General features: G+C 42.1%; 1 protein-coding gene across 3 annotated transcripts in view; it reads right to left on the reverse strand.

The window, feature by feature from the left end:
• Positions 1-15,754, reverse strand: part of LOC137752247 (phosphatidylinositol 3,4,5-trisphosphate 3-phosphatase TPTE2-like) — a 52,499-nt gene that overhangs the window by 10,355 nt on the left and 26,390 nt on the right. For 2 of the 3 annotated variants that reach the window (XM_068527019.1, XM_068527018.1), the window contains 2 exons: positions 14,148-14,253; positions 7,861-7,940 (listed from right to left, as the gene is read on the reverse strand). In XM_068527019.1, the coding sequence (XP_068383120.1) occupies positions 7,861-7,940; positions 14,148-14,253 (186 nt within the window). Of the gene's footprint in view, positions 1-7,860; positions 7,953-14,147; positions 14,254-15,754 lie in introns of all 3 variants that reach the window. The other variant, XM_068527020.1, reaches the window with a different exon arrangement.

A 15,754-nucleotide genomic window follows, 5' to 3' on the forward strand; every position in this document is an offset into this window, starting at 1 on the left:
TCCGCCTGCCAATGCAGGGGACATGGGTTCGAGCCCTGGTCCGGGAAGTTCCCACATGCCGCGGAGCAACTAAGTTCGTGCGCCACAACTACTGAGCCTGTGCTCCAGAGCCCACGAGCCACAACTCCTGAAGCCCAGGCGCCTAGAGCCCATGCTCTGCAACAAGAGAAGCCACTGCAAAGAGAGCCCGTGCACCACAACGAAGAGTAGCCCCTGCTCACCACAACTAGAGAAAGCCCATGTGCAGCAACAAAGACCCAACACAGCCAAAAAAAAAAAAAAAAAAGACATGTACCACAATGTTCATTGCAGCACTATTTACAATAGCCAGGACATGGAACCAACCTAAATGTCCACTGACAGATGAATGGATAAAGAAGATGTGGCACATATATACAATGGAATATTACTCAGTCATAAACAGAAATGAAATTGAGTTATTTGTAGTGAGGTGGATGGACCTAGAGTCTGTCGTACAGAGTGAAGTAAGTCAGAAAGAGAAAAACAAATACCGTATGCTAACACATATATATGGAATCTAAATATATATATATATATATGGTACTGATGAACCTAGTTGCAGGGCAGGAATAAAGAGGTAGACATAGAAAATGGACTTGAGAACATGGGATGGGAGGGCAAAGCTGGGGCGAAGTGAGAGTAGCATCGACATATATACACTACTGAATGTAAAATAGTTGGCTGGTGGGAAGGAGCAGCATAGCACAGGGAGATCGGCTCGGTACTTTGCGATGACCTAGAGGGGTGGGATAGGGAGGGTGGGAGGGAGGCTCAAGAGGGAGGGGATATGGGGACGTGTATGCATATGGCTGATTCGCTTTGTTGTGCAACAGAAACACAGTATTGTGAAGCAATTATACTCCAATAAAGATTAAAAAGAAAAAAAAAAAGACAACCAATGTTGGCAAGGATGTGGAGAAAAGGGACCCTTCATACACTGTTGGTGGGAAAGTAAATTGGTGCAGTGACTGTGGCAAACAGTATGGAGGCTTCTCAAAAAACCAAAAAATAGAACTATCATGTGACCAAGCAATCCACTCCTGGGTATGTATACAGAAAAAAAACCCACTAATTCAAAAAGATACATGCACTCCAATGTTTACAGCAGCATTATTTACAATTGCCAAGATATGGAAGCAACCTAAATGTCCATCAACAGATGAATGGATAAAGAAGATGTGGCATATGAGTAGCATTCCACTGTGTGATACATAAACATATATATATATATATACACACACACACACACATATATCACAGTGGAATACTAAGCCATAAAAAAAAACAATTTGCTATTTGCAACAACATGGATGGACTTTGAGGGTATTATGCTAAGTGAAATAAGTCAGAGTAAGACAAATACTGTATGGTATCCTTTATATGTGGAATATAAAAAATAAAACAAACTAGGGGATATAACAAAAGAAACAGACTCACAGATATAAAACAAACTAGTGGTTCCCAGTGGGGAGATGGAAGGGGGGAGGGGCAAGATAGCGGTAGGGGACTAAGAGGTACAAATTATGTATAAAATAAATAAGCTACAAGGATATATTGTATAACACGGGGAATATAGCCAATATTTTATAATAACTGTGAATGTAGTATAACCTTTAAAAATTGTGAATCACTATGTTGTACATCTGTAACTTATATAATATTGTCCATCAACTATAATTCAATTTTAACAATCCCCCAAAATAAAACCAATTTTTAAAAACAAAGGCTGTGGGAGTTCCCTGGTGGCACAGTGGTTAAGAATCTGCCTGCCAATGCAGGGGACACAGGTTCGAGCCCTGGTCCGGGAAGATCCCACATGTCGTGGAGCAGCTAAGCCCATGCGCCACAACTACTGAGCTTGCGCTCTAGAGCCCACAAGCCACAACTACTGAGCCCACAAGCCACAACTACTGATCCCACGTGCCACAGCTACTGAAGCCACGTGCCTAGAGCCTGTGCTCCACAACAAGAGAAGCCACCACAATGAGAAGCCCACACACACTGCAACGAAGAGTAGCTCCCACTCGCTGCAACTAGAGAAAACCCCGTGCACAGTAACGAAGACCCAATGCAGCCAAAAATAAATAAATAAATGTATTAAAAAAAGAAAAAACAAAGGCTGTAACAAGAGACCAAAAAAAAAAACATTACATAATGATAAAGGGTTCAATCCAACAAGAGTATATAACACTTGTAGATATTTATGCACTCAACATAGGCATACCTAAATAGGTAAAGCTAATATTAACACACATAAAAGAAACTGACAGTAATACAATAATAGTATGGACTTTAACACCCCACTTACAGCAATGAACAGATCATCCAGGCAGAAAATCAATAAGGAAACTGGCTTTAAATGACACGTTAGGCCAAATGAACTTAATAGATATATAAAAAACATTCTACCCCCAAACAGCAGAATATACATTCTTTTTAAGTGTACATGGAACACTCTTCAGGATAGATCACATGTTAGGCCACAAAACAAGTCTAAATAAAGTTGAGATTAAAATCATACCAAGCATCTTTTCTGACCACAACAATACCAAACTTGAAATTGACTATAAGAAGAAAACTAGAAAAAAAAAACAACACAAACAAGTGGAGACTAAACAACATGCTACTAAACAATCCAATGGGTCACTGAAGAAATCAAAGAGAAAATTTTTAAAATACCTTAAGACAAATAAAAATGGAAACACATCATTCCAAAATCTCTGGGACACAGCAAAAGGAGTTCTAAAAAGCAAGTTCATAGCAATACAGACCAAACTCAAGAAACAAGTAAAATCTCAATCTAACCTTAGCACTAAAGGAAGTAGAAAAAGAACAAACAAAGTCCAAAGTTAGTAGAATGGAAAAAATCGTGAAGATCAGAACAGAAATAGAGATTTTTTAAACATAGAAAAGATCAATTAAACTAAGAACTGGTTCTTTGAAAAGATAAACAAAACTGACAAACATTTATCCAGACTCATCAAGAAAAAAAAGAGAGAGGGCCCAAATGAATAAAATCAGAAATGAAAGAGAAGTTACAACTGATACCATAGAAATACAAAGGATCATATGAAACTACAGCAACAGATTGGAAAACTTAGGAGAAACAGATAAACTCCTAGAAACACACAGTCTTCCAAAACAATCAGGAAGAAATAGAAAATCCAAATAGGTAGATTTCTAATAATGATATTGAATCAGTAATCAAAAAACTCCCAATAAACAAAAGTCCAGGACCAGACAGGTTCACAGGTGAATTCTAACAAACATTTAAAGAAAAGTAAATACCTATCCTTCATCAAAACATTCCAAACTCATTCCATGAGGCCAGCATTACCTTGATACCAAAACCAGACAAAGACACTGCAAAAAAAGAAAATTACAGGCCAATATCCTGGATGAACATAGATGCAAAAATCTTCAGTGAAACATTAACAAACCAAATTCAACAATACATTAAAAAAATCACACACCAGACCAAATGGGATTTATTTGGGGGATGCAAAGATGGTTCAACATCTGCAAATGAAATTAATGTGATACACCATGTTAACAAAGGATAAAAATCATGATCATCTCCATAGATGCAGAAAAAGCATTTGACAAAATTTAACACCCATTTATAATAAAAAAAAAAACCTCCCAGCAAAGTGGGTATAGAGGGAACGTACCTCAACAAGATAAAAAGACCATATGTAATAAACCCACAGCTAATATCATACTCAGTGTTGAAAAGTTGAAAGCTTTTCCTTAAGATCAGGAACAAGACAAGGATGCCTACTCTTGCTGCTTTTATTCAACCAAGTATTAGAAGTCCTAGCCCCAGCAATTAGACAGTAAAAAGAAATAAAACACATCTAAATTGGAAAGGAAGAAGTAAAACTGTCACTATTTGCTGATGACATGGTACTATATATAGGAAATGCTAAAGACTCCACCAAAAAACTATTCAAATAAATGAATTCAGTGAAGTTGCAGGATACAAAATTAATGTATAGAAATCTGTTGCATTTCAATACACTAATAATGAACTATCAGAAAGATAAATTAAGAAACTCCCATTTAAAATTGCATCAAAAAGAATAAAATACTTAGGAATAAGTTTAACCAAGGAAGTGAAAGACCTGCACTCTGAAAACTATAAGACATTGATGAAAGAGGTAAATGTGACACAATTAAATGGAAAGGTATACTGTGCTCAGGGATTGGAAGAATTCATATTGTTAAAATGTCCATGCTACTACCCAAAGCAATATACAAATTCAATGTAATCCCTATCAAAATACCAATAGCATTTTTCACAGAACTAGCATCCTAAAATTTGTGTGGAACCACAAAAGACCCCAAATAGCCAAAGTAATCTTTAAAAGAACAAAACTGGAGGTATCAGTTTTTCTGACTTCAAACTATATCACAGAGTTATAGTATTCAAAACAGTATGTTACTGGAACAAAAACAGATACATAGATCAATGGAACAGAATAGAGAGGCCAGAAATAAATCCACACACTTATGGTCAATTAATCTACAACAGAGAAAACAAGAATATACAAAGTGGAAAAGACAGTCTCTTCAATAAGCAATGTTGGAAAAACTGGACAGTTACATGCAAAAGAATGAATCTGGACATCTACCTTATACCATATATGACAATAAAGTTAAAATGGATTAAAAATTTGAATGTAAGATCTGAAACCATAAAACTTCTAGAAGAAAGCATAGGCAGTCAGCTCTTTGACTTTGATCTTAATGATACCTTTATGGATCCGTCTCCTCAGGCAAGGACAACAAAAGCAAAAATAAACAAGTGGGACTACATCAAACTAAAATGCTTTTGCACAGTGAAGGAATCCTGCAATAAAATGGAAAGATAATCTATTGAATGGGAGAAGATACTTGTAAATTATGTATCCAATAGAGGTTAATATCCAGAATATAAAAATAACTCATACAACTTAAAAAAGAAACATCAAAAAAAGAATCCAATTGAAAAATGGGCAGAGGACCTAGAACAGACATTTTTCTAAAGAAGACATACAGACGGCCAACAGGCACATGAAAAAATGCTCAACATTACTAATCATCAGGGAAATGCAATTCAAAACCAGAACATCACCTCATACTGGTCGGAATGACTATTATCAAAAGGACAAAAAATAACGTTGGTGAAGGTGTGGAAAAAAAGAAACCCTCTTTCACTGTTGGTGGGAATGTAAATTGGTGCAGCCACTATGGAAAACAGTATGGAGGTTCCTCAAAAAATTAAAAATAGAACTACCACATGATTGAACAATTCCACTTCTGGGTATTTATCAAAAAAAAAAAAAAAAAATCAACAACAACACTAATTCGAAAAGATATATGCACGCCTATGTTCACTGTAGCATTATTTACAATAGCCAAGATATGGAAGCAACCTAAGTATCCATCAATAAAGAAAGTGTGAGGTATACATATATATATGCACATGTATGTATATATGAATATTATCCATAACAAGAATGAAATCTTTCATTTGTGACAACATGGATGGACTTAGAAGGTATTATGCTAAGTGAATTAAGTCAAAGAAAGACAAATACTGCATGATTTCACTTACATGTGGAATCTAAAAAACAAATGAACATAACAAAACAGAAGCAGACTCATAGATACAAAGAACAAACTGGTGGTTGGCAGGGGATAGGAGGATGGGTGAAATAGGTGAAGGGGATTAAGAGGCACAAACTTCCAGTTATAAAATAAATAAGTCATGGGGATGTAATATACAGAATAGGGAATATAGTCAATAACGTTGTAATAACTTTAAATGGTGACAAATGGTAACTAAACTTACGGTGATCATCTCACAATGTATATAAACGTCAAATCACTATGTTGTACACCTGAAACTAATATAATATTGTATGTCAATTATACTTCAATTTTTAAAAAAGAGGAGCTCTGTAAAGAGAATCCAGTTCAGACAGGGGACTGACAGGGCAGGGCTGGAGGAGGGGAAAGACCAGCAAAAACAGGAAGCAGAAATCAGAGTGCTGTGTTCCAAGGGCCACAGGGGACCCAGTCTACCTGGCATGGAGACAGCAGGCCGTGTTACTAATGCGAATAAGCTCAGGTATGATAGGGCTATATCTTGAGAATTCAAGACCCAGGAAAATAAGAAGGAAGTTGTTGAAGATTATAGTGGAGCATTTCCTAGGTGATAAAGTTGGCCTGGTAATTATCACATCTAACATTTATTTAGTGATGTATAACTCACAAAGCAACTTCACATATATTATCTAATTCAATCCTCACAACACTTGAGATGTAACCTTTATTTTACAGATAAGAATATTGAGCCAAAAGGACTTCCCTGGCAGTCCAGTGGTTAAGACTCCACGCTTCCACTGCAGGGGGCATGGGTCCAATCCCTGGTTGGGAAACTAAGATCCCGCATGCCTCACAGCCAGAAAAAAAAAAGAATATTGAGCCAGAGATATTAACTAGCTTTGACCGTGGGTACACAGTGTGTCTTCTGGTCTAGCTACAGCTTTTTACAATGAGAGCAGTATTTCAGGATGCATATTGCAGGACCCTATATACTGCCCTGTATAAGGAGACAGAAGAGGTAAGGAGACCATTGTAGAAGTCTAGGCATGAGCAAATGAGGTCCTGGACCAGGTAGTGGCAATGGGAACAGACAGGAAGGGAGCGAGTGAAGAGAGATTCCAGTGCTATCATCAGCAGGAATTGGTGACTAACTGGATTTAGGGGGCCACGGGCAAAGAGAGAAAGATGATACCAAATTTGAAAGCCTGAGTAAGAGAATGCTGGTGCCATTTGCAGAAGCAGATGAAAAGTTCATTGGATAAAATTGGATTGACAACTGTGCTTGAATTGCTGGGGTAAAAGGAATGCCCACATTGCAGCTCCTGCGTCTACCACGTGTATGGGGCTCATAAATATGTGTCAAGTGAATGAAAGAAGATATTATAGTTTAAAGTAGGGGAATGGATGTGCAGAACCAAGAATAGAGTATGTGTGGAGATAAGAACAGAAAGCCAGGGATGAGGCCTGGGGGGAGTGCCCCCTCCTGGGGGTCAGGGGAGTAAAAAGAAGGAAGAGGAGAGGTAATAGGAGAACTAGAGACCAAAGCCTGAGAAAGAATCTTAAAAGTTTATATTTCTTACACCCATGAAGGAAGCTTTCCTGTTGCTCCAGGAAAGGTTTGTAGTGTTAACCATTTCTTCAGCATTTAAGAAAACTGACTATTTGGTCCCAAAGAGATTCCTCCCCAATCCATACACCCCTGCGTTGTCTCTCACAGTGCAGTCCCACAGGATATCTGAGTTAGAATCACCTGAGACATTGCGAAGTCTAGAGATTCCTGGGCCCCTTTCCAGATTTCCTGAATCACACTTTAGGGGTATAACTTAGGAATCTGCATCTTTACCGGTCTCTAGGTGATTTTCATGCACGTTAAAATTTCCGAATCAGTGCCATATAATAAAAATGACCAAGAAGAAGAGAATATGGCTAAAAGTGACCAGATACATGAATTTAAAACTCTGATAGATTCCTGGGAACATGCTTGGCATTTGTGGAAAAGTGAAAGGCAAAGCACCACTCTGAACTGAAAATATATTCTGGAAAACTATTTCCCCTGAAAACTATTTTGAACAAATAAATTTAACTCTTGACTCAAATCCAAACCCAGGGACACCAAGTTGGATGGCAACCAGAAAGCAACACAGCCTCTCCCTGTGGTGAGTGATGGTGTGGGGAGGGCAACATGCTGATTTGACACTGAGATTTAAAACAAACACTAGAATTTTCAGTTTCCATGCTTTCTCTTACCCCACAGTTTTTGGAAGCAGAACAGAAAAAGACAGGCTTTCGCTGCATTATTATTTGTACTTTTAGATCATTTCCATTGCCTTTTCCGACACCTGAATGAAATTAAAAAGTTAGGCTGGTTAGAGCAAAGATCAAAATGTCTCACCAATTAACAATACGGATTAAAAAGAGAAAAAATTATCCCAGCTAACAATGTGTCAATATTGAATCATTTGGCTCTTGCATGGATTTTGTCTTTGAGAGACAAGGCTTCAAGTTCAGTTCTGTCCCCTAAGGCAGAATTTATAAGGCTGGAGGAAAAAAAAAAAAAACAGACATTGTTCATCTAAGGTTTAGAATCTCATCACTTCACCTTCATAGAAAAAAAAAAAAAAATTAGGGAAGGGGACGTGCAACCTTTCTTGTTGATGTGTTGCTTTCTTCAGACTTCTAATTGTGATGTTTCTTAATAATAAATAGTCTAAATTCCTCTTGCCCTAGTTTAAATCCAGTTTATGGAAAATACAGGAGAGCTATACCCAAACATTCCTGCTATGTTCAGCATATATTTACAGACAAATGGTTTCTTCCCCCTTTTTTTTTTTCAATTTAATTGACCCACTTACTTCAGCATTTCATCAAAGGGCTGGTTTCTCAAGCCTCCAATTAATTTTTCCGGCTTTCCTTTCCACCCTGCATGTTTCACTTAAATATGCACAGAACTAAAGGTACAGAACTAAAACAAATACTCTAATAAAGTCATATATCCATCATTCTTAATTGTTATATTAAGTTTGTTTTGTGTTCATTTAATTTTGTTCTCACTAACACAATTAATTTGTCATGAGGAATCATGGTTTCTTTGCCTCAGTTCCCTCTGTCCCATCCACCTGCAGAACTTCCTTCTACTGATGTCAACCAGAAGTCAGTGAAATGTAGAGCTAAACGAAGTCAAACACTTACCACATGACAGGAAAAGGGCATTGCTTTATGAGCTTAAATTAATTCCCACACAATTTAAAATTTTTAAAAATAATTTAAGTATATCTGCATGATTTAAAAATAAAAGGGGGCTTCCCTGGTGGCGCAGTGGTTGAGAGTCTGCCTGCCAATGCAGGGGACACGGGTTCGAGCCCTGGTCTGGGAAGATCCCACATGCCGCGGAGAGGCTAGGCCCGTGAGCCACAACTACTGAGCCTGCGCGTCTGGAGCCTGTGCTCCGCAACAAGAGAGGCCACGATAGTGAGAGGCCCGTGCACCGTGATGAAGAGTGGCCCCCACTTGCCGCAACTGGAGAAAGCCCTCGCACAGAAATGAAGACCCAACACAGCCGTAAAATAAATAAATAAATAAATAAATAAATAAATAAATAAATAAATAAAATAAAAAATCTTTTAAAAAAAATAAATAAAAGGTATAAAAGGCATGAAGTGAAGTCTCCATTTTCCTTATCTCCCACCTGTTCAGTTCTCCAGCCCCAGATAACCCCTATTACTAGTTAGTTCTTTATGCATGTATAGTCAAATATGAATATATATTCTCCCAGAGGTTTTATATATGTATATACACATGAACAAATATATTCTCCTTCTGTTTTACAGAAATTGTTGCATGCCATAGCACTGTCCTGTACATGCATTTTTTAACACGTCAAAAATGTTAACTTATTACTAAGGAACCAGTAAAATGCTACAGCTGTTTCAAAGTACTGCACATTTATGGGCAGATAAGGAATGATGAAATGAATTTACACATAAATACAAAACAGGTCAATAATCAGTTGCATTCTGCTAGACAGCTAATTTGCATTTTTATGTACAAAAATTATTTGCATTATTATCAGTTTTCTACAACTTAGAGTTGTAAAATAGCTTAAAGACCGTGAGAGGTGAAGGTAACCCTGGAGGTGGGCCTAGAGAAGATACTGCCCATTTCAGAATCTATCACGCTTTTTCCTGACAGTCTGTTGTGATCATAATCTCAAAGGAAGATTGTTCTTTAGGGGTTTTTTTTTTTTCTTTGCTGTTCTTTCATTTGAAACATACTCCTTTGTCTTCTCATTTTGTTGACCTTTCTCTGTCTCTGTGAAGTTAAGTGGATCAGTCACCCATCCCAGTCGTGAAGGCGTGCCCTTGTGCAGGACTATGCGCTCCGCGTATGCTCAGCGGCTTTGGTGGGAGAAGTGAGCACAGGTCCCATCTGCCCCTGGGGTGCGGTGGCAGCCGCCACCCTGGTGGGAAGCGGGGCTAGAGATGGAGGGGCTAGAGCCGGAGCCAGGTGCGACCCTGTGTGTGAGAGAGACGGCAGTCTCCACCTGGGTTTGGGATGCAGCAGGGGCTCAAGGGTTTGGGGCTGCACTTCTGTGCTGGTTTTACATTTTCCCCGCTGCGCACCCTTGGTTAGAGGCTGGGTCAGGGCCGGAGGGGTTGGTGCCTCACTACCGAGCTGCTTTCTTTCCTGCTGGCAATGTCAGCCCCTGCCCTGGCGTAGTTTCACTCCTCCTACATGTGGGCAGTGACCGAGCACCGGCCAAGGCTGCTTTCCCCCTGGTCAGAGTTCTCAGGCTGCTGCGTCTGCCAGGACGGGGGTATAAGCAACCGCTGAGTGAGGTCTCAGTGTTTCACAGCCTCCCATGAGCCCCACTGGCTTTCAACGCAGCTAAGGGGACTCATCCTTCTGGTGTCAGACCCCAGGGCTGGAGTGCCAAATGTGTGGCTCAAGCCCCTTGCTCCCCAGGGAGGCTCCCCAAGCCCGCGACACCCCCCTCCACGTCTCTGTCCCCCACCAAGGGTGCAGGTCTCGACCAGATCACTTCTCCTCCCTTCCTACCAGCCTCCATGTGGATTTTTCTTTACAGCCTCGGCCTTAGAGGGGCCTTTCCGCCAGCCTCCAGGTAGCTCCACAAGTAGTTGTATTTTTGATGTGTTCGTGGGGGGAGGTAAGCTCAGCGTTCTCCTACTCCACCACCTTGATCTCCCTCAAAGGGGATAATTCTTATTCCAAAAGAAGGCTGCTGTCATTGGGTTTGGCCTGCTTATTTACGCGGGTGCAGCAAGAATTTTAGCGTACCAGGCAGGCCTTCGTAAGTTGGTTCTGCCAGCCGAGGCCCACACCGTAAGAACAGCTGCAAAGGGCACAACTTTCTGTCTGGAAGCCTTTATGAGGGATCTCAAATTAGACTTTTAAAATCCTCTGTTTTATGTTAGCCTGAGACGAGGAAATCAAACCCATAAAACTCTCCACCAGTTTTCACCTGCAGTACTTATAAATTTGTGTTAGTTCCTCTGTTCTCTACATCTGCACTTTACAGTTTTAACTAAACAATATCTCCACAGAGGTTAAGTAAAATTCAAAATATGAAGAGAGAAGTCACAGTCTTAGGATATGATATCAGACTGGGACAATATATGAAATGCTAGAACTTATTAAGACCATTTTTAAGCTTAGAAGTTTGAGAAACTATTCCTGTTTTCATCGTTCATGTTAGAGAAATGCATCAAAACTCCCTCAGACTAAATGCCTATTTGCCTGTTTGGAATAGTTTAATACAGAGGTTTGTATAGATACTGTTATAGGGTTACCTCGGAGATACTGTGGGTTCAGTTCCATGCCACTGCAATACAGCGAATATCGCAATAAAGTGAGTCACACGAACTTTTTTGGTTTCCCAGTGCATATAAAAAGTTATGTTTACACTATACTGTAGTCTATTTAGTGTGCAATAGCATTATGTCTAAAAAAAACAATGTACATACCTTCATTAAAAAATACTTGATTGGGACTTCCCTGGTGGTGCAGTGGTTAAGAATCCACCTGCCAGTGCAGGGGACACGAGTTCGACCCCTGGCCCAGGAAGAGCCCACATGCCACGGAGCAACTAAGCCCATGCGCCGCAACTACTGAGCCTGCGCACCTAGAGCCCGCGAGCCACAACTACTGAGCCCACGTGCCACAACTACTGAGCCTGCGCACCTAGAGCCCGTGCTCCGCAACAAGAGAAGCCACTGCAATGAGAAGCCCGCGCACCGCAACAAAGAGTAGCAACTAGAGAAAGCCTGCGAGCAGCAACGAAAACCCAATGCAGCCAATAAATAGATACATAAAATTCTAACACAAACCATTAAATAAAAAAACTTGATTGCCACATTGCTGAAAAAAAAAAAATTGCTCACCATCATCTGACAACTCAGAATTGTCACAAACCTTTAATTTTTTGAACAAGTGCAACATCTGTGAAGCGCAATAAAGCCAAGAGCAATAAAACGAGGGATGCCTGGATTCCCACTGTTAACCAAGAGGACCCTGAGGGAGAGGATACACTCAGGTACGAAACAGGCTCTCACGCCACCAACTTGGTTTTAGAGCTGAGTTTCAATTTCCTAGAGAAAGACACTGCTCTGACAGCCACCTGGGTTGCCTCTCACACCGCACTTCCTGCAGGAAAGGATGGGGAGCAAGGCACTGCTGTCATTTCCCACCCACCAGCTGACGGACAAGCCTGGCTCTGCCCCGGGGCCGTCTGAAGGCAGGTGGTGTTCTGAGCGACGCTCCACTCCAGCCCCGTCCCTCATACGTGACACACGCACATCACAGTGAGAATGGACCTCATAGAGAGCTCTGCAGCCCACGAAGCCTCCGCACAAACAGTCGCTCCTTTATACACACAGGCAGCCTCCTGCTGGGACGGGCTGTGTTTCCAGGGTCTGCCTGCACAACGCTTGTTTGGAAATCTAGACCAAAATCTCCCGCAGAAACCATGCTGCTGGGCTGAAGTTCGTTTCCAGAAGCCAGAAACCCATGCAATCTGCTCGTGGTAACTTTCACAATTCCTCACCCCTGCCAAGAAGTGGCGGCCATGCGGGCGTGTGGAGAAGAAGGGAGAAATATGTAAATAATTTGGAAAAAGCATTTTATATTTTAACTAACAATTGTAATTTTTTTTTGACTCTGCAGTGTTTACATATATTCTAAAGGGTTCTCTTATTTCTGAATAATTGGACGAAGCGTTAAAAAATACACGTCTAGATCTTATTTTGTGTGACTCCCCAGAGGGCTAAAAACAATGGGCTGCCTGGGTGGACACCAGCGCCCTCGCCCCACAGCCGGGCCCGGGAGAGGCCCGGCACTCAGCGCCGCCTCGTGCTGCACAAGCTGGCTGTTGCTTTAGGGGGTCAGAAGCATCACCTCCTGCTGCACCTCTGGCAGTGAGTGAGGCCCCATCCCCTCCACACTGAGGGGTCCCTGTTTCCACCTCCCTGAGGGTGAGCTGTACAGGGAAGCTAGGCGGGTGACAGAGAAATAAAGACATGGCCTTGAGGCCCATTCCTCTCCCCTCCTTCCTTTTCTTTCAAGTCCCAGAGGTGGACGATCTGACCAATATCTCTGCCTCTCGGGGCGATGGCAGGTCCCCTCTCTCTCCTTACACTCCTGAAGCAGGCATCGTCAGCTCTTTTGAAGTTTATAAGGATTTTTACTCTTGGTAAGAACTGGTAACAGCTAGGGGGCTGAGAGAGCCCTCCCAGAGGCCAGGTTTCTCCCAACCCTTTTTTGTGTTCCCGTAGGTTCAGGCAGGGAAGACCTAAGTGCTGTTCCCCTAGGAAGCTGTCCAACACTGTGGTCAGCTCGTCATCTGTGTACCTTCCTCTCCTCTGCTTACGCTCAGGGGCTCCTGAAGGGCAAAGAAACACGAGCAGGGGGCCTGGCCCAAAGCAGTTCTCAGCAGTCACTTGCAAAAAGAATTTGTGGCAACAAAATTCATTTGCTGTTCGGGTATTTAAGACATCCTGATGGGAGTTGCTGGGGGAGAGGGGGCTATGGGGGAGGAGGGCGGGGAAAGGGAGAGACCAGGGGATAAGACAAAAGAAAAAGGTTTCTGAGAGGAGTAGGAGAGAAAATGATACAGGGATGCATCTCCCAAGACAAACGCTGAACCAGAGATGGGCGTGAGAAAGAAGTGGTCTCCAGGTCTCATGGGACCTTCCTCCCTTTAATCTCAGAGGTTCTACTCTGAAAAGGACACCCTGGGCTGAGGCCAGAGCAGCAATGAGAACAGGAGAAAGGGAAGGGGAGATGGAGCCCCCCAAATTGGTGATGGGAAAGGAAAGGACAGGACACCTAAGCAGTGGTAATGTGGCCACAGCAGCGCTGGACTGATGGGCAATTCCAGGGGGAGGGGTTTATACCTGAGGCTACACAAAAAGACAGCTATACGTTGGGACTGTCTCTGTATATAACCATGAGAAAACCCTCCCGAATAGTAAGAACATTGGCCCTCCCGCCAATTCTCCAATTATACATAAAGCACTTACCATGAATTGAATAAATAACGATATTTTTAATCGTGAGTTTTTTCATTGGAGGAAGAGTCAAGTTGTAGGTATTTTTCACCATTGCAAAATATCCAACAAATCTGTTCTGCAAAACAACAGAAGTCTCGATTTAAGTGGAGGTAAAAAAGTCCTGATTTTTTTAAGGAAAATAATAGATGAAGGAAACATTGATCGGGTGCCATTATGTAACTAGGCATTTGTTGCCTCATGACTAAATATCTACCTTAGAAAAAAATACTGAATGAAGAGCAACAGGGAAGGAACAGGAAAGGAGCCAGGTGTTGCTTAGGGGCTGCTGGGACTGAGACCAGAGCCAACAGGACAGCTAGGACAACATCACAGCAAGATGCCATCAACTGCAAATGTGGGAGAGGCGGGTCTGGGGTAGAAGCTTCATTGTGTCTGAGTTAAAGGAAGGTCTGTGCTTTGGGGAGGAGCAGCCTCCTTGGCATGAGAGCAGGGAAGAGGTAAAAGCTCAGGGGGAGAGCTCCATGGGCCAGCAGCACATTCACATCCTTCTCCAGTCCCAGCCAGTGAGCATCTCTCCACTTCCCATGTCCCCAGCGCCATTTCTGCAAGGAAGCCTGGGGATTCTCTTAGCCTAGTCCCATCTCCTGTGGCAAGCCGTTCACAAGGGCTCTCCTTTCTTCTAGAAGTTAGGAACAGTTCTGGTACAGAATCAACCAGACTGAAAAGTTCATAGACTCTTCCCCACCCGTTGGGAAGTGTTAATAAAATTAACCACCATCCTCTGCATTGGAAAGGACCAGTCAAGCTCTTCACTCCGGGGTGGATGAAATGTATGCAGTGCATTGAATGGCCACACTGCAGGGTCAGGAGGGGATGGTGTCTGAGAATTACTGCCGCACACAGGGAACTCTGTCCTGGGGCCTTGCCAACACAGCCCTCAAGCCTGAGGCCGGGTCCCTGCACTGCTAGCCCAGTGAATCAGAAGAGACTCAGCTGCAGCCTAGGGTGTGCCAGTTCTGGAGTAAGTTAGAGACACTGCACGTGACTGCAGAGGAAATGAGGAAGGGAAGATGTGCCTGAAGGAGCTACATCTACCATCCCCTTGGCTCCTGCCACCAGATCCTTGACCTTCCACTGAAGGCTTGTAACCTACCATGGCCCTGTAGCTGGTTTTGCTCTCACTCTTCTTTCCCCTACAGCCCAAAACAACAGGCGCATGTAGCAGAAGTTAATAAAACCAACATATATTTAGTAAGCACTCACTACAGACAAAGGAGATACTATATGAGGCACTTCGGGCTGCCAGGGTGGAAAGATGGGCAAGACATGGGCCTGCAAAAAGGGTAGAGAAGACACAACTTCGAATAGCTGGAAAATAATGTAAAGCAACTTAGTCCCTAAAAGGAACACAAAGGGCTATAAGAACTCCTGAAAAACCAGGAGACTACTTCAGGCTGGGAGGGCAAAGGGACTCCAGGACAAGGGGCCCTCGTGAGCACGTGGGTGTAAAGTATAAGCAGGCTGGGAAACGGCAAACAATCCAAACGCGTTAGAGCGTGTGAATGCACATAGTGGAAGAAGCGGTTGGAAAAATCAAATCTAGATTGGGAGTGCCA

Source organism: Eschrichtius robustus, chromosome 18 (genome assembly GCF_028021215.1).
Source record: "Eschrichtius robustus isolate mEscRob2 chromosome 18, mEscRob2.pri, whole genome shotgun sequence".
NCBI lineage: Eukaryota > Metazoa > Chordata > Mammalia > Artiodactyla > Eschrichtiidae > Eschrichtius > Eschrichtius robustus.